The following is an 18359-nucleotide window of genomic DNA, read 5'->3' as shown; positions in this document are numbered from 1 at the left end:
CATTTGAGTAGCAAAGAATTTCTCTTCATTGAAATATTGTTGGCACATGACATTATTTTAGTTTCAGTGTATTAAATAATGATTTGAAATTTGCATACATTATGAAATGATCACCATGCATTGTCTAGTAAACATCTTGATTACCAAAAGAGTAGGAGGAGTGAAAATTAGGAGTCTGGGATTAACTACATATAAAATTAACTACTACATATGAAATAGATAATCAACAAGGACCTACTATATACAGCACAGGGAACCTTACTCAATATTCTGTAGTAACCTACAGGAAAAGAATCTGAAAAAGAATGGATGTATGTATAACTGAATCACTTTGCCATACACCTGAAACTAACACAACATTGTAAATCAACTATATGCCAATATAAAAATAAAATTTTTTAAAATACATTATTAAGAATTTCTTAAAGAAGGCACAAAAAAACATATGGTATAAGAAAATTCTGACAAATGTGACTTCATGAAAACAAAAGTTGCTTTCTAAGAAAAGATCCTGAAAAATTAAAAGCACAAATCACTAGCTGGGAAAAAATATTTACCATGCATATAACTGATGAAAAATTAGTATCCAACACACAAAGAACCACTGCAAACCAGTAACAAAAAAAGAAAGAAAAAAAAAAAGGACAACATCTACTCTCAAAGAAAGTATTGGATTTGTGAAGTCAATATAGAAATAAATTAGAGGAAAACTAAAGTGGCTACACAAGAAAAGATATAAACTGTCATTGTTAATGTTTATTATGATACATAAAATAACTTTTCCCAAGTCAGTTTCTGCAGAAGAATTTTAAGTTTTTAAAAAATATATATATATTCAGTTACTTTGTTAGGGACACTTTGGCAGATGATAGTTTCAAAACTATATGCATGGTACCATGCTGCAGAAAGAACACCTCAGTTCTAGTTAAGGGCTACCGAGAAATCTGGGAAGAGAGAGGAAAAGTTTAAACTATTTTGAGACGTTCTGACCGACTTTGGTCTTACTTGAACTTTGCCAAGTATGAGGTATTCAAACTCCTACCTAAATAAAATAAAGACATTGCCCTAGTGTTGCTGTAGTTACTTAAAATAGATGTTAAAATAAATAACTCACAGCCTTGATCTAGAATGAAGCCTTCCATAGAAAGGGGATTTGTGGACACAAGTGAGAATACCATTTAAACTCATAACCTATGACAGAGGTCCCTCTACTGGTGCAGAGAAAGTATGACGACCGTGACTGACAGAACCCTCTCAAGTCATCTCAGGAATGTGAACTTCAAATCATGGGGGGCAAAAGTTCTTCTCCAGTCCTTATGCAAAAAAAATAGGACCCCACTGACACAGACACACAGAAGCAGCCTACCCAAATCCCCAAACTGGCATTTTATCCAGACAGGGGTTTTCAAAGTAGTGTGGGCCATGATTGACCTTTGTGGTTGTGAAAGGTTGTTCTTGGGGTCTCTCATAAAACAAGCATATCACACCCCTCTTCAACCCTCTCTCCAACTGCAATCTGATTCTTTATGGTAGTCAGACACATACAACCAAGATACACTCCCTCAGATGTTAACAGAATCATCAGAGGCGGGTCCCCTTAGAAAACTTTGTGCTCTCTGCCTCTGGAAATCCTGAGGAAACATGTAGAGAGGTGAGTTACCAGCATGGATCATGGCAAGCTTAGGCCTCCCATCAGACGCCCTGGTCCTGTCCCTCCACAACTTAATGAAGGGGCTCTGCTGAGGGGCAGGGTAACATAATGGTTAAGAGCATGAGCCTGGAAATTAGATGCATCTGGCCCCAGGTCTTGGCTCTTCTGTTGCTCACTATGTAATCACGAGCAAGTTACTTAATCGCTTTGCAATTCAGTTTCTGCTGCTCTGAAAGGGTGGAGGTGGCTATGGAAAACCACACAGCATGGCTGCAATGATTAAAATATATGAGATGCTTACAAAGGATTAAGCACCACACCTGGTAGATATTAAGTGCCTAATCATTAATGATTATCATTACCAGTTATAACGTCTATCCTCTGGGGTACAGTTAATATATATAAAAAACAACTATTTCTTTTAAAAAAAAAAGATATCTCTGGAATTTCCTCAGAAGCCAACACCAGTCTTAACATGAATTTTGATAGGTTTATGTTATGGATCTAATGCACATTACAGTTTCCCCGGTGGTTCAGGGGTAAAGAAACTGCCTGCAATTCAGGAGACATGGCAGGAGCCTCGGGTTTGATCCCTGGGTGGAGAAGATTCTCTGGAGAAGGAAATGGCAAACCACTCCAGTATTTTTACCTGGAAAACTCCATGGATAGAGGAACCTGGCGGGCTACACTCCAGGGGGTCACCAAGAGTAGGACACAACTGAGTGTGTGTGTGTGTGTATGCATGTACACACATACACAATACACATTAACACAAGGATAGGCTTCCCAAACAAACCAGAAGTTCAGTAGAATGAAAAGAGCATAGACTTTGGGACTACGATTAAGAAACTTTAGTGTTAGTCGCTCAGTCGTGTCCAGCTCTTTGTGACTGTGGCCTGCCAGGCTCCTCTGTCCATGGGATTCTCCAGGCAAGAATACTGGAGTGGGTTGCCATTCCCTTATCCAGAGGATCTTCCTGACCCAGGGACTGAACCTGTGTCTCCTGCATTGCAGGCAGACTCTTTACCATCTGAGCTACAGGGAAGTCCCATAGACTTGGGAGTTCTTTCAATTTCCAACTCCAGTGTTTACTAGTCATATGACTATAAGCAAATATTAGCTACTGAAAAAACCACCATGTCTGGGTCAGACAGTTGATTAGACATGACTCAAAAAAGAATTTTAGAATTAGAAGATAAACCCAGGGAAAACACTCAAGAAGTAGCACAGAGAGATTTAAAAGATGGAAACTATAAAGGGGAAATAGCTGGCCGTCCAGGGGAGAAACAAAGGATACTGATAACTGCTATTAATCCTTGTGGAATGTATACTGGTACAAGCCTTCTGGAGGACAATATGGTAGCACATGCACATTACGTTGTTTAAATAGTTATTCAAACAAAAATTGTTCCTAGGAAATTTTTCCAAGGAAACATTAAAAGGAAGGCAAAATTTATATGTAGGATGTTTGTTCCCTGCAGAGTTATTTATACTAGTGAAAAACTAGACACAGCCAAAATGCCCAGCAATGGGTAAATGACCAAAAAACACTGTTAAGTGCGATGAATATAAAAAGGACTATGCAAACAACATGGAAAATGTATATGCTTTTTCAGCAGAAAATAATCAGAAAGTAGAACATCTAGGCAAATTATTATCATATAGGAACTATACAGGCATATGGTCAAGAACAGGAGTGATCTGCTGGAATGAGAGGACTTAGGGGTGAACTAATTTCTTTTATGAGAGGGTACTGATACTGTTAGAATACTGCTGACACAAATAATTTTTAATACAGTAAATAAGAATAGAGGCAATTGCAATATCAAACCTTTTCTAAGGTAGTAAGTGAAAGCCTATTTATTATCACAAAATTTAAACTTGCAGAAACTTCAGTTCTGTATTAGTCATGAGTTCTATAATTTTTATAAACATGTGGGCAAGTAGAACTATAAGGGACAAGGGAAAAAATAAGATTGATAACTCTGCTTTTATTGATTAGGGGCAGTGAGGCCCATACAAGGAAAGAGAATTGTCCAACTTAACACAGTTTCTGAGTCAGGCTTGGTTGGTCTCCTTTAAATGTTTAAAAATCAATTCTGAAGAAATGGTCTAATGTCTGAGATCTGCTTTAAATTAATTCAGTTTGTTATTTTTTTTGGCAGAAGGCTGAAATATGATGGGCAGTGAGTTATTTTTGAAACTGGCTATATGTCCATAGAGGTTATGACATTATTCTGCATAGAGGTTATGACATTACTCTGAAAATTAAAATTATTTTAATTTTCCATAGTGAAAAGTTTCAACAACTCCTAAAGTAACGAGTAAAGATCTCAAAATAAGTGGCAAATCTAACCTGTGACTCAAAAATTGAATTATACAACCTGAAACAGATTGTGAACAAAGTTTACTTAATGTCACTTAGCTGTGACTATTGAGGCTTTTAAGTGGGTTTTTCCCTCATGGCTATAATAAAAGATGCATGTTTCTCATTAGACATTCTAACACTGTCCAAGCTCAGAAATTGAACAAACAACCCACTGAATTAATGAGCACTTAAAATATGACAATTACATTTGGAACAAAATGAATTCTTTAAATTTAAAAAAGGCAGATTTTCCATAACACGTGCATGCACAACACCCATTAATGGGTCAGCCAAGTTATATTACATAGGGATTATAATCATCTTCATAATTAAAGCCCTTAAAACAAGGAGACGATATAGCATTTAGAGTCAATCAATGAAAAGAACCAGGAGTCAGCAGCTCATTACTGCAAAACAAACAAACCTAACAAATTACATAGGCTAGCTACTTAAAAGAGCAAAAGAAAAACTAAATTTAGTACATAGCATTCACTTGACAACTTATGGAACACCAAATCTTTCATTCAGGGGATGAAATATACCCTAAGAACAGTTCTGTAATAAGAATTGAGACTAGCAGGGAGTGAAAATGTTTTTATAAACTCTTTGTGAAGTCGCTCAGTTGTGTCCGACTCTTTGCAACCCATGGACTATAGCCTACCAGGCTCCCCTGTCTATAGGATTTTCCAGGCAAGGATACTGGAGTGGGTTGCCATTTCCTTCTCCAGGGTATCTTCCCGACCCAGGGATCGAACCCAGGTCTTCCAGGTAGCAGACAGACGCTTTACCATCTGAGCCATCAGGCAAGCCCATAAACTCTTTGTAAATATCCATTTTTAAGGCCATAAACAACAATATAAGGACTAAGAAGGAAGAAAAATAAAGATTCTTAAGGAAATGCAGAGTTCAAAGTCCTATTAATAATTTACAGGATACACTACAATATCAGCAGTATTTTTGGTGGTATTTTTTTCCTCTGAGAATAACTCTAGAAAATAACTTGGAAAATAAACACAATTGAAAGTACCTATTTATAATCCCTTTACCTACTTTTAATATTTGGTTGATTTTTCTCTAGCCTTTTGATTGGTTCTTTTTTTTAGTCTTTTTTTTCTATGAACATATTAACATGTTAATTTATTTTTTTACTTTTATAAAGCTGGAATATTAATTTACCTAGATCTTCAATTATTTTCTTGGGCCAAATTCCTAGAAATGGAATTTACTGGGTCAAAGGTTTGCATTTTTTAAACTCTTGATACACACTACGTTCCAGAAAAGTCAGAGCAATTTATACATCCATCGGCAGTGTGACAACTCTTTCACCATCTGTATAATTCTGACCCATAGTCAAACACAGATGATGAGCCTGGGCCCCAAACTAGAAAAAAGAAAACAAGAAAACCTTTTCCCTTCAGAAACAAAGGGCTGATTATAAATACACAGACCTGGAAGGTGAAAATTCGAGGGGGCTGCCTGAGAACCAAAGCCCTGGAACGGTCTGTTCCAGCTGCAATAAACCAGCTGCGGTTCCCCTGAACCCACTGCCTTTTGGACGCTGTGGACCCGGCTTCCTCTGCTGGCATCTCTCTACCCACCCTACTCACTGCCAGCCTCCCTGCCTTTTCCCTCCAGGATTTGTCAGTAATCCCCAGCCTAAGTTAAATAGTCTTCCACTCTGCTTCGCCAACACCCTCAGATTACCTCTGCTTTAAAGCCCATTTTGTACGCTGAAGTATAATTAAATGGTCTGTCTCCCAGACTAGACAACGACTTCTTTCAGGGCACAGACTGTTTCTTCATTCTCTGCTGTATCCTCAGCATCTAGTGAAGTGCCTGGGATAGAGTAGTAGGCACTGAAGAGAAGTTTACTGAATGAATGAATGAGTCACAAAGCAGCAGGTCTAAAGCGCTGGTCAGAGAGCTTTTTCTGTCTGTAAAGGATCAGACAGCAAACATTTCAGGCTCTAGGGGCCACCTGGTCTCCTTCACAACTGCTCAGCTCTGTCCTTGTAGTGGAAGTGGTCATGGACAACGAGCAAGGGGATAGGCATGGTTGTGTTCCAAGAAAACTTAACTGCCGAAGCCAGGTGGCAGGCCGGATTTGGCCTGTGGACCATAGTTTGCCAAATAATCCCTGATCTAGAAGTTTAAAACTCAAAGTTTTAAAAAGATGAAGTAAAAAAAAAAAATGATGAAAAGACCATAGATATTTAATGCTTTAAACCTACACAGAGTTTAGGCTACACTGTATGTTTAGAATTCAACTCTATTATTATTATTACCACATTGTACTCCCAAATTCCTTTCCTCTGTGATTTGGTCTGTGATGCAGAGAGAAAGGGGAAAAGAAAATAACTCAAAGGAGAGGGGAGGATGGCCCCCTTCGATGGGAACTGAGCACAGGTATAAGGCCTCAATCACAGGCCAAATAAAAATGATCAGCAACATTAGAGATGTGTTTAAACTAGAAGTGATTGATAGGACGCTTCAATTTGTACACTCATCCTTAAGATACTGACTGAGAATTCATAAACCTGATTTAGACACACAGACTAAAGATCATGACAACAGACTGAAGATAATCCATATGGTAAATAGCTCAGTTTCACTACACTCTGAATTACGCATCAAAATGATGTATGCACTACTCTAGAAGTAAAATGTATAACAATATACAAAGGAGAAGAGGGAGAAGCAAAAGAAGAGATACAAATAACCAAGAACTACAGGAAAGTATGCTCCAAAGCATTAGTCAATAGGGAAATGTAAATTAAAACCACTATGAAATACCACAGCACACCAGCTAGATTGTCTACATAGACAAAGACCACCCACATCAAGTAGACCAGATAACCACTGGAACCACTGATTTGGGCAATACGAACAGTCACCTAATCACTTAAATCAATAATGAACACTATAAATTAAAAATAAAATAAACAATCACTTTAGGAGGAAAAAAGAAAAAACAATCTATGTGCTTGCCTCTGCAGATCAAGGAAAAAAAGAAAAAAAAAAAATGATGACATTCAGCAAGCCAATGGCCATTCAGGTCCGAAAGTCAATCCTCACTGCTGCTGTTTTCCTGCCTCTGACTGCAGGTGCCAGCTTCCTCCCTCCTCCAACCCTCCACTGCTGCCCCAAGGCTCCAACGCTCTCGCTCCTTAGACTGTAACCACAGAGTGGAGCTCCACGTGGACTGCGAGAATCGGCCTTCTCTGGAATGCACCAGGTCTGCCTGTGAAGTGAGCCTGTCTACTCAGAGCCTTACTTTTCATCGTGCCTTCCTCCTCCTCGTCCTCCGTGTTGATCACCATGGTGCCCAGCTGGGATGGCAAGGTGTCATCGTGCTCGATCATCGTATTGGCCCCGTCACTCATGCTGCTGGCTACGCGGACGGTGCCCATCTCATCCCCTGCCGCTCGGACCATCGTGCCAGAATCTAGCTCATCCTCCTCCTGGAAAAGGGGGAAATCCCAAATGAGGGCTAATTTGATTAAAAAGATTGAGTTTTCTGAATTACTCTTATTCATCTTGTTGCAAATATTTCTGGATTTCAGGCTTATTCGTAGAACTAAGAACACTCTTTTAATTCAAGTGTAGTTGGTGTACAGTATTATATACGTCGTTGTTGTTTAGTCGCTGAGTTGTGTCTGACTCTTTTGCAATCCATGGACTGTAGCCCACCAGGCTCCTCTGTCCATGGGCAAGAACACTTGTGTGGGTTGCCTTCTCCAGAGGATCTTCCTGACCAAGGCATCAAACCCCCATCTCCTGCATTGGCAGGTGGATTCTTCACTGCTGAGTCACCATTATATATGTTACAGGTGACAGTATATTGATTCACAATTTCTAAAAGCTATACTCCATGAGAACACTCCTAGGCAACCAAAGAAGAGCATACATTTATCCATATGAGAGCCGCATATCTAACCTGCATATTTTTTGAACACTGCTCTAAGGAGCTAAGGTACACACCTGTGGAATCGCAGGGTTGTGAGAGAGTCTATCAATGTAAAGTCTACATAGCTAGTATGGATACTAGATGCCCCAAAAGAGCACAGAAAAACACAGCCTCAGACCTGAATGTTCTCTTTCCTGAATAAAAAGTTAAACTGAAGAAAAGATATGGAGGCAAAAGAACAAAATGTGGAAGTGTCTCAGGAAGCACTGGGAGAACAAACATACACCCAGCAAGCCCAGGTCCATGACAGGACACGGTGCGGCGAGGAGCGTCTCCAGCTCCAGGCAGATCCCACAACTCGGACTCGTCTCACCTGGCTGGCAGTCACAAAGTGACAAGCATTAACGCCTGAGGCCCACCACAACGCCTGCACTCACCGAGTTCTCATCCTCATCCTGGTCCACCTCCCGCTGCTGGGCTTCCTGGCGTTTCAGCTTCACATCCATGGCTTCGTTGATCAAGTCCCGCAGTATGGACACTCCTTTGGCACTCTTGACAAACGGGTGCTTCAACAAGAAAAGTTGAAGATGGTTTACGTGGCACTGGTGCCAAAATACTAGCCGGCACAGAGGAGGCCCTCTATAGTCTTTGCTGACTCAACCAGTGAATCTAATTGTTCCCTTTATGCTTTGGACAACAGCCAACCCTAACGCACACTCTCACCTGATGCGAAGAACTGACTCATTGGAAAAGACCCTGATGCTGGGAAAGATTGGAGGCAGGAGAAGGGGACGACAGAGGATGAGATGGTTGGATGGCATCACCAATTCGATGGACACGAGTTTGAGTAGACTCCAGGAGCTGACGATGAACAGGGAAGCCTGGCGTGCTGCAGTCCATGCAGTCGCAAAGAGTTGGACACAACTGAGCGACTGAACTGACCTCACACTCACTTTATAACTCTGAGCAGGTACGTTCAATTTTGCCCATGTGGTTTTTGGCTTGGCTGGAATGTTTCCTCCATTTCTAGCAACTCTAGAGAGTCTCAACAGGCTGGCATCGCCCCCCGCTAGAGGAAGCTCTGTAAATGTGTAGGGAGCTTATGGTTAAAATGTTTAGAGAACACAAACTGTATGGGACACAGGATACGGAGCAGGGACACAAGCAATCTTGTTTAAAATGCAGAAGAGTCCCGTACAAAAACAAACCGTAGCTGATTCTTCACACCTTTCAAATGTCGCAGAGTACATACACACTTTGATACATGTACCCTGACAAATTTTTTCAAGAGATAAGCATAGTCTGGTTAATTTGGGAGGTGATTTCGGAGAGGCGGGCATAAGTGGGATAAAGACACTGTTTAGAAATCACTGAACAGGTTACTCATCTTGCTTATTCTTTCTATTCAATGTCCTATAGCATTTCCAACTATGTATTTGGGTAAAAAGGATCTGGCGGCTTCCCAAGTGGCTCAGTGGTAAAGAATCTGCCTGCCAGTGCAGAAAATTCAGGAGATTTGGGTTCGATCCCCGGGTTGGGAAGATCCCTTGGAGGAGGAAATGGCATCTCACTCCAGTTTTCCTGCCTGGAAAATCCCATGGACAGAGGAGCCTAGCAGACTACAGTCCATGAGGTCGCAAAGAGTTGGACACAACTGAATGACTGAGCATGCATGCATATGCAAAAAGATTTTAGTGCCAAAAGATAGTTACTGCAGAAATAATACAACTGGTCACAAATACGTAACAGATGTTAAGCCCAAGTATTATGCCTCTGCAAAGGCACTTGAAACACAGGGATATTGCTGACTTTCCTCAATAGAAAAAAGGACTTAAAACTTTTGGGATTTTTTTTTCTGTACCATGTGGCTTGTGGGATCTTAGTTCCCCAACCAGGGATTGAACCCAGGCCCTTGGCAGTGAAAGAGCAGAGTCCTAACTACTGAACCGCTAGGGAAGTCCTTTTTTTAAAATTTTTTTTCAATGAAGTATATGGTTAATTTACAATGTTGCACCAATCTCTGATGTACAGCAAAGTGACTAAGTTATACACATATAGGCATTCTTTTTTTATATTCTTTTCCATTATGGTTTAACACAGAACACTGAATATAGTTCCCTGTGCTATACAGTAGGAACTTGCTGATCATCCATCCTAGGCTCAAAGTTTTTAGTATTAATATCATCTTACGATTTTGTTGTTTGCCTTTATAACACAATAAAAAAATTTATGCTGTGAAAGTTACACAGGCAAATTCTTTTCTGGAAGGGTGGGGGTTGCTGTTGTTTTCCAAACTTGTTCTAACATTGTCCCCAGTGTTTGTCTGCAATTCATTCTCTGTTCCCTCCCACCCATCAGAAGATATGGGCTCCAAGGTCTTTGCAAGAACTCTAGAAGTGGACAGTATGCCTCAACGTGTAGTGGGATTGAAATATGGGAGATATCTTTTCTATAAAACTGTATCGGTACCTCATCCAGGCAGGAAAAGAATTTGCCACTACTCAGAAAAAGGACTCAGCTCGTCTGCAAGAGTAACTATTTCCTTGTTCTCTCCACTGGGCAAGTCCATAAGGTCATTTCCCTCCTCTTATACAAATCAGTCTGCTCTGTTATTACTTAACATAAGATTTCTGTTAGTATCCACCCACTCATTTTCCTGTGTTTCTTGAATGGAACGGTTTCTGTTCTTCTTACTGCTCTTAAATTTAAACTCATTCATGATGTTAAGTACAGGTGTCTGATTACTTCATTACATCTCTAAGTTGTAAAGCTGGAGCGTTTCTATATTAACACATATATTACTTTATTATAAATAATTATCCTTATATTTCTCCATCATATCACAGATATTACACTGTTTCTTTTTAAATTATGGGCACAAGTAGATTTTAGTATCTATGGGGTTCATTCCAAAAAGGTAATAAGTATTAAAAAATTTGTATTGGTAAGGGAGCAATGGATCTGACATGACTGAAAACCACTGGCCTAGCTCAATAATAGCTACATGTCAAATCCATAATATACTATCTTTAATATATGAAAATGTTATTCAAAGTCACACATATTGTATCACTTAATCTTCACAACCAACTTATGGGGCAGGTACTTGATCTCTACTGTATAGATAAGAAAACTAAATAGAGAGGTTATGTTACTTGCCTAAGGTCACAGAGCTAGCAAACAGGAAGCCAGGATTCAAACCGGGGCAGTCAGGCTCCTGAATCCAAGCTCCTAAATATTAAGCAAGTAAGTATGAAAGTGTTAGTGGCTCAGTTGTGTCTGACGTTTTGTGACCCCATGGACCACGGCCCACCAGGCTTCTCTGTCCATGGAATTTTCCAGGCAAGAATACTGGAGTGGGTTGCCATTCCCTTCTGCAGGGGATCTTCTCGACCCAGGAATTAAACCCAGGTCTCCCGCACTGCGGGCAGATTCTTTACTGTCTGAGCCGACTAAGCATACTGCCTGCCAAATTCTACCCATCCTTCAAGGCCCAAGGTCAGAAGTTACCTCCTCCAGGAAAGCAGTCCTGGCATCACCAGTTCAAAATGGTAGACCTACCACTGATCCCAGTTCTTTGCCAGAACTGGGTATGGCACTCCTGCTTCGGAGTCAAAAAGACTGAGCTCCTAAGCCTGGCTTTGCTGCTTACCAACCGAGTGGCTCTAAATGAGCTAATCTCTCCAAATCTCTGTTTTCTCATCTATAAAAGTAAAATAACACTCCTCTCTCACAGGGTGAGATTAAATGGCACAACATGTAAAGTATCTAGCACACAGCAGCTGCTCAATAACGGCCAATTCCTGTTCTCTAATCTCATATGGTCCTGTATTTTCTTGCATGATTGTCCTGTTCAGTGATTTAACATTCTTTACTATGTTCTTCTAAGCAGTTACATTCAAACCTCACAGGACGCAAGGAATATGCCTTACAGCTCTTCCCCATCTCCATGTGGGTGGGTCAACAGCATCTTGGATGGATAACTTGTGAATGAAACAGGGAGAAAGGCAGCATCCCAGGGTGAGTCATACCTGGAGGAGTTGAGTGGCTGTGGCTCTCTGCTCAGGGCTCTTGACCAGACACTGCTTCACAAAATCCATGAAGCTATCTGACCACAGTTCCGGCTTTCGGAATGTGGGGGGTGGGTTGGTAGGAATCATGAAGATGGCCTGGTTGGAAAGAAAAAAAAAAAAGATTTGGCAAAATAAAAGTGATGCTGCAATAAAAACAGGACTAGACATAAGTTCGAAGTTTGATAAAATGATTTTCCTCTTCTCCTCTATAAGCCCATCCTAATTGCAACAAAAATCTAAGTATCTCAAAGGAGGAAGTGTGACCATGAGAGCAGGAGTCCCCCAGGACCAGGCTGCACAGCAGGAGGTGAGCAGTGGGCAGGTGAACGAGGCTTCACCTGGACTTACAGCTGCTCCCCATCACTCACGTCACCACCTGAGCTCCACATCTTGTCAGAACAGCGGCAACATAATAAATGTAATGTGCTTGAATCATCCTGAAACCAACACCCACCCCAACCAGAGAGTGGAAAAATTACCTTCCATGAAACCAGACCCTGGTGCCAAAAACGCTGGGAACCGCTGCATTAGAGGATCTGAGGCAGCTCTCCTGCCCCCTCCTCCTCTCTTTTCTCCCGCCCCCTCCTGCATATGTACTCTTGTCCCCTAAACAATAAACATCCAACCCTAAAGGAAATCAGTCCTGAATTGGAAGGACTGATGCTGAAGCTGAAGCGCCAACACTCTGGCCACCTGATGTGCAGAATTTGACTCACTGGAAAAGATCCTGATGCTGGGAAAGATTGAAGGCAGGAGAAGGGGACAACAGATAGCTGGATTGCATCACTGACTCAATGGGACAAGAGTTTGAGCAAGCTCCAGGAGCTGGTGATGGACAGGGAAGGCTGGTGTGCTATAGCCAAAGGGGTCTCAAAGAGTCGAACAGAACTGAGTGACCAAATTGAACTGAAACAATATCCAGCGACTTTTGTTTGTTTTTTGCTGACCATGTTGCCTTTCAAAGTGAAAAGGGAGCTCTAAGAGCATCAGTATCCTGAACATGACCTCAGCCCCAGAGCTGTTAAATGTCCCTCCTTCCTGAAAGTTACCCCCACCACTGGATGCAAGTGGTGACTGCGAGGAGGTCATAAAACCAGAAGTCCCCCCAAATCACAAGGGATTCATCAACCTCCAAGTCACGGCAACTCTACATACTTGAAAATTAAAAACTGGCCCACTACATTGCATTGCAATTCTACAATTTCAAAAAAGAAAACTACAGGAGATATTGCAAGTTCCATTCGTCTGCTGCAGTAAAGTGAATATCACAATAAAGCAAGTCACATGAATTGTTTTGGTTTCCCAGTGCACATGACAGTTAGGCTTACCCTATTTTGTAGTCTATTAAGTATGCACTAGTATTATATCGAAAGAAACAATGTATATACCTTAGTTAAAAATTATTGCTAAAAAATGCTAACCTTCAACTGAACCTTCAGGGAGTTATTTTGCAATAGTAACATCAAAGATCATTGATCACAGATCACCATAACAAATATAATCATTGTGAAGAGGCCTGAAATATTATGAGAATTACTAAAATGTCACACAGAGAGATGAAGTAAGCAAATGCTGTTGGAAAAACGGCACTGACAGACTTTCTTGATGCAGTGTTGCCACAAACCTTCAATTTGTAAAAATCCAATAAGGCAAAGTGCAATAACATAAGGTATGCTTGTAAAATTATTTATTGAGTTTCCAATTGAAAAGGTACAGATTTAAAAAAAATAAAACTCTTTGCAATAGGCAGCTTAAATTATGTTATTTGAATCTAAAAATAAAGCCAGTACATCTTCCCATCCTTCTCTATTTCTGTCCCCCAAAAAAGAGAGGTGCTTACCTTTGGGCATGTGAATAGCTTACAAACAAAAAACAAAAAACTGTTAAGTCTATTAAAAGAAGCACTGCTTAATCAGAGGAGAGGAGGAGCTGAGCTGGGTGGTATGGAAAAGACTCTGGAGCCTCTGAGGAAGGCAGGAGTCGAGGTCTTGTAACAGTGCTGTGATGAGGTGTTCTAGAGGTGGGCAAAGTCAGGAAACTGCTTAATGTAGAAACACTGAAGGAGTGTCAATGGAGACAATCTGTGCTCTTCACACTCCAGAACTGGACGGAGGTCAGGGAGCACAGAGCCTCTAGAAATCACAGATGTAAATCCCTACCCAGGCCAGGCAGGAAGAAGACAACCAATGAATCAGGCTGGGTGTTAGCGATATGAGCTGAAAAGAATAATCTGCTTTCCTCTTAAGGCTAGCATAAGAAAAACAGAGAAAACACAGCAATACATTATAACTGATACGGGTGAACAGGGAACTGTGGAGGGCAGTGCAAAGCCCATGCCCTGTATAAGGGAGAGGACTGTTTCTCAGCTCCAATTAATGTTGTTATGTTAAAACAGGAGCACCTGGGGGCTTCCCTGGTGATCCAGTGGTTTAGACTCCATGCTTCCAATGCAGCGGGTGTGGGTTTGATCCCTGGTTGGGGAACTAATATCCCACATGCTGTGGAACACGGTCAAAAATTTTTAAATAAATTAAAAAAAATTTTTTTAATATGTGAGTGCTTGAATTACTAAAAACATATACACTGCACAAGTCAAACCAATCAAGTCCTGCCAGAGGGATATCAATACACAACCTCTAGAATGAACAGGGGTGGATTACATTTGACTTAATTAGTGATTACAACTAGTGGAAGTGTATCATCTGAAGTCTAGATTGACACTTATCAATTATTTACAATTAATTCATTTACTGTTTGGTACCTAACCAAGAAACTCATTTAACTCAGTTTCTCATTATCACCAGTAACTGACCATCCCACTGGTTTCCTGTCCATTTCCTTACCCTCATTGGATGGATATCAGCATATGGAGGCTTTCCTTCAGCCATTTCTATGGCTGTTATTCCCAATGACCAGATGTCTGCTACACAGTTGTATCCAATTTCCTGGATCACTTCTGGAGCCATCCAAAAAGGTGTTCCTATCACTGTATTTCGCTTGGCCATGGTATCCTGAAACACAAAGGAGAGAGATCAACATTAATCATTGAAACTGTTGAGAAAGAGTCCTTCTAACAATAGTAACTGTCATGGGCTTGAAATACATACACAAACCATACTCAAACACGATCAAGTAAGTCACAAAACAAATTCAAGTGACATTGAAACATAAAAGGTTCTCAATCAATTATTAAAACACAAAAATAACTATCAACCAGTTAACGAAACACTAAAATGAGATGGAAAAAAATTAAAAAGATTACTAACAACTCATATGGATAATAGCATAGAAAAAAATCAGATATCAAAATACAACGATAAAGGAACATAAGTTGGTACAATGTTTTAGTAGGCAATTCAGCAATATTTATTAACTTTAGATGTCCATATCCTTTGATTGAAATCTATTTCTAGAAATGTATCCTATGTATAAGTATCCCAAGATAGATGCACAAGTATTGTAAAAATAATTATAATAGAAGGACTGGAAAAAGGGCATCTGTCTATTCATTTGTAAAACTATATACCTGAATTCCTAACTTATACTTTCAGCAAAATAAGTTCAAATAGGTTAAAATTTTAAATGTAAAGAACAAAATCCAAAAAGCACTCAAGGAAATTACAGATGAATAGTTATATAAGGTTGGAGCAGAAAAGGACTTTAAAACATGACATCATGAAGATGGGAGTATTTTTCAAATTGATTTTATGATTCAACACAATCTCAACACAATTCAATTCAATCCCAACCAAAATCTAAATGAAGTCCCACTTTTATTCTTGTTTTTATTGCTTGTGTGTTTAGTGTCATATCCAAAAAATCATTGCCAAGACCAATGTCAAGGAGCTTTTCCCCTATGTTTTCTTCCAGGAGTTTTGGGGTTCCAGACCTTACATTTATTTTAATCCATTTTGAGTTAATTTTTGTGAGTGGTATAAGAAAGAGGTCTAGTTTGACTCTTCTGCACGTATCAGGTTTTCCCAAGAACATTTATTAGAGACCATCTTTTCCTCGTTGAGCACTCTTCGCTCCCTTGTCAAATATTAACTGACTGTCTAAGCATGGGTTTATTTATGGGTTCTTGATTCCATTCCATTGGTGTATGTGTGTATTTTTGTGCCAATACTATACTGTGTTAATCACTTTAGCTTTGTAACATGGTTTGAAATCAAGAAGTATGAAGCCTCCAGCTTTGTTCTTTCTCAGGACTGGTTTGGATATATGGGGCCTTTTCTAGTTCCATATGAATTTCAAGACTGTTACTTTCTATTTCTGTGAAAACCATCAATTATTAAAAACAACTGATACTTTAAATTTATAATATCTTTTACACAGCTCCAGAAGAATTTTTCTTTTCAATTTGGTTTCCTTATTAAGATTGTAATTTAGATAAAAATGTTTGGTATTGTTTACTTATGTGTTAACAACAAAATCTTTTGAAGGGCTCACAAATCATGATATGGAGTAAGTTCCTGAGGTGGTTTTGGTTTTTTTTTTTAAATAACATCAAAGCAATTTTTGATCTGTTTCTCATTTAAATTTTTTAAAAATAAAAAATATACATGATACAGCTCTAAACAAATTATATATGCATATAGTTGTCTACTACCCAAGAAACCTGATATATGACATTGCTGCAAATTTTTGTATACATCTGTCTAGAACTCTATTTTCTACACAAATTTCACACATCTTATGTATTTCACAAAATCATATAATTTTAGACTTCCTGTTTTGAAAGCATAGTGTTTTCATTGCCATGCACTACTGAGGTAGGAGGAAAATCAAGAGCCTGTATTTTGGAACCAAATGAGGAGAATGCTTTCAGTAAAGCAGCTGCCAACTGCTACCTAGAGGGTGAATGAGATGACATTATGTCTTATTCACATGTCACATTCACAAGGAAAGCTGATTAATTTTTATTCCTTTTGTAAATATGATGATGTAGCCCAAAAGAATTTAAACATCTACTCTATCATTTCCTGTTTTAGCTTTTATTTTTTTCAAGCTAAACAGAGTTAAACTATGGGACCTGAGCTCCAAGGAAGGATCTACCAGCTCGTTTGTAACCGATTGGCACATTCTTCAATCTTTTACAACACAATTATATCAAATATTACATTTTTAAATAAATAAATACAAAGAACAGTTCTCAAGAAAGACCTTAAAGTTACCAACACAAGTAACATTTTCACTTACTGTAAGTTGACCTGCTACCCCAAAATCTGCAAGTTTTGCATGACCTTCTGTATTGAGCAAAATATTTCCGGCTTTGATATCTCGGTGTATTTTTCTCATAAAATGAAGATATTCCAGTCCCTTAAGTGTTGACTGTAATATTGTAGCTATTTCATCTTCTGTTAACTGAAAAAATGAAAAATTAAAATTCTATTAGTTTACATCAGCACATTTGAGAAAGGAGAAAAAATTTCGATCCAAACTCCTCTCCCAGAATATAAATAAGATCTCATTCAAAGTGTAAAACAGCATTTGACAGCTTAAAGTACCATTGCTATGCTGACCACTCCCAAAGTTATATTTCCAGGCCAGATCTCTCCCTAAAAATCAGATTTATGTATCTTCCCACACCACACCTCCAGCTGAATACCTAACAAGCATCATAAGCATAACATGTCAAAATCAAATTCTTTATTTTTACCACCAAGCTATCCCTTTCCATACCACCCACCTACTCTATTCTTCCCACGGTCTTCTCTTTTTCAGTAAAAGGCAATTAAATTCTTCTAGCTGCTCTGGTCAAAAATCTTGAAGTCATGCTTGGCTCTTCTCTATCTTCAAGCTATATGCAATTATATCTCTGGGTTCACCCTGATTGAAGCCACCATCATGCCCTGCCTGAATTATTCTAATAATCTCCTAATTGGTCGCGCTGCTTCTGCCCGTAACCTTATATAATGTATATTCCACACAGTAGCCAAAACGAACCTTTTAAAATGTAAGCCAGGTACTTCCCTGGTGGTTCAGTCTGTAAGACTCTGCTCTCCCAACACAGGGAGCCTGGGTTCGATCCCTGGTCAGGGAACTAGATCCCACATGTTGCAACTAAGAGTCAGCTCAATATGTGCTCAAAATCCCCATGGCTTCCTAAGTCACTCAGAATGAGAGCCGGTCCTCACTAAGGCCTCACCTTATTTGGCTCCCCGCTACCTTCATCTTCTACCACTTTCTACCTTGTTCATCCTGTTTCAGCCACGTAGGCTTCCCTGCTGTTTCACAAACATTCTAAACACACTCCCACTTCTGGGCCCATTTATCTGCTGTTCTCTCTGCCTGCAGTGCTCTTCAACCAGATTTCTGGAGGAGATGGTTCCTTACATCACTGTCTCTGCCCAAACGTCA

The 18359-nt window shown here is 39.6% G+C and overlaps 1 protein-coding gene across 1 annotated transcript in view; it reads right to left on the bottom strand.

Annotated features, from left to right (window-relative positions):
- Positions 1-18359, bottom strand: part of STK4 (serine/threonine kinase 4) — a 90362-nt gene that overhangs the window by 54910 nt on the left and 17093 nt on the right. Inside the window, exons 5-9 of the mRNA XM_043479139.1 lie at positions 17199-17363; positions 14843-15010; positions 11958-12095; positions 8364-8492; positions 7294-7480 (exon numbers count right to left, since the gene is read on the bottom strand). Of these exons, the coding sequence (XP_043335074.1) occupies positions 7294-7480; positions 8364-8492; positions 11958-12095; positions 14843-15010; positions 17199-17363 (787 nt within the window). The remainder of the gene's footprint in view (positions 1-7293; positions 7481-8363; positions 8493-11957; positions 12096-14842; positions 15011-17198; positions 17364-18359) is intronic.

This window comes from Cervus canadensis, chromosome 10 (genome assembly GCF_019320065.1).
Source record: "Cervus canadensis isolate Bull #8, Minnesota chromosome 10, ASM1932006v1, whole genome shotgun sequence".
NCBI lineage: Eukaryota > Metazoa > Chordata > Mammalia > Artiodactyla > Cervidae > Cervus > Cervus canadensis.
Note: the sequence above shows the minus strand (reverse complement) of the source record. Positions and strands in the feature narration are given on the sequence as shown.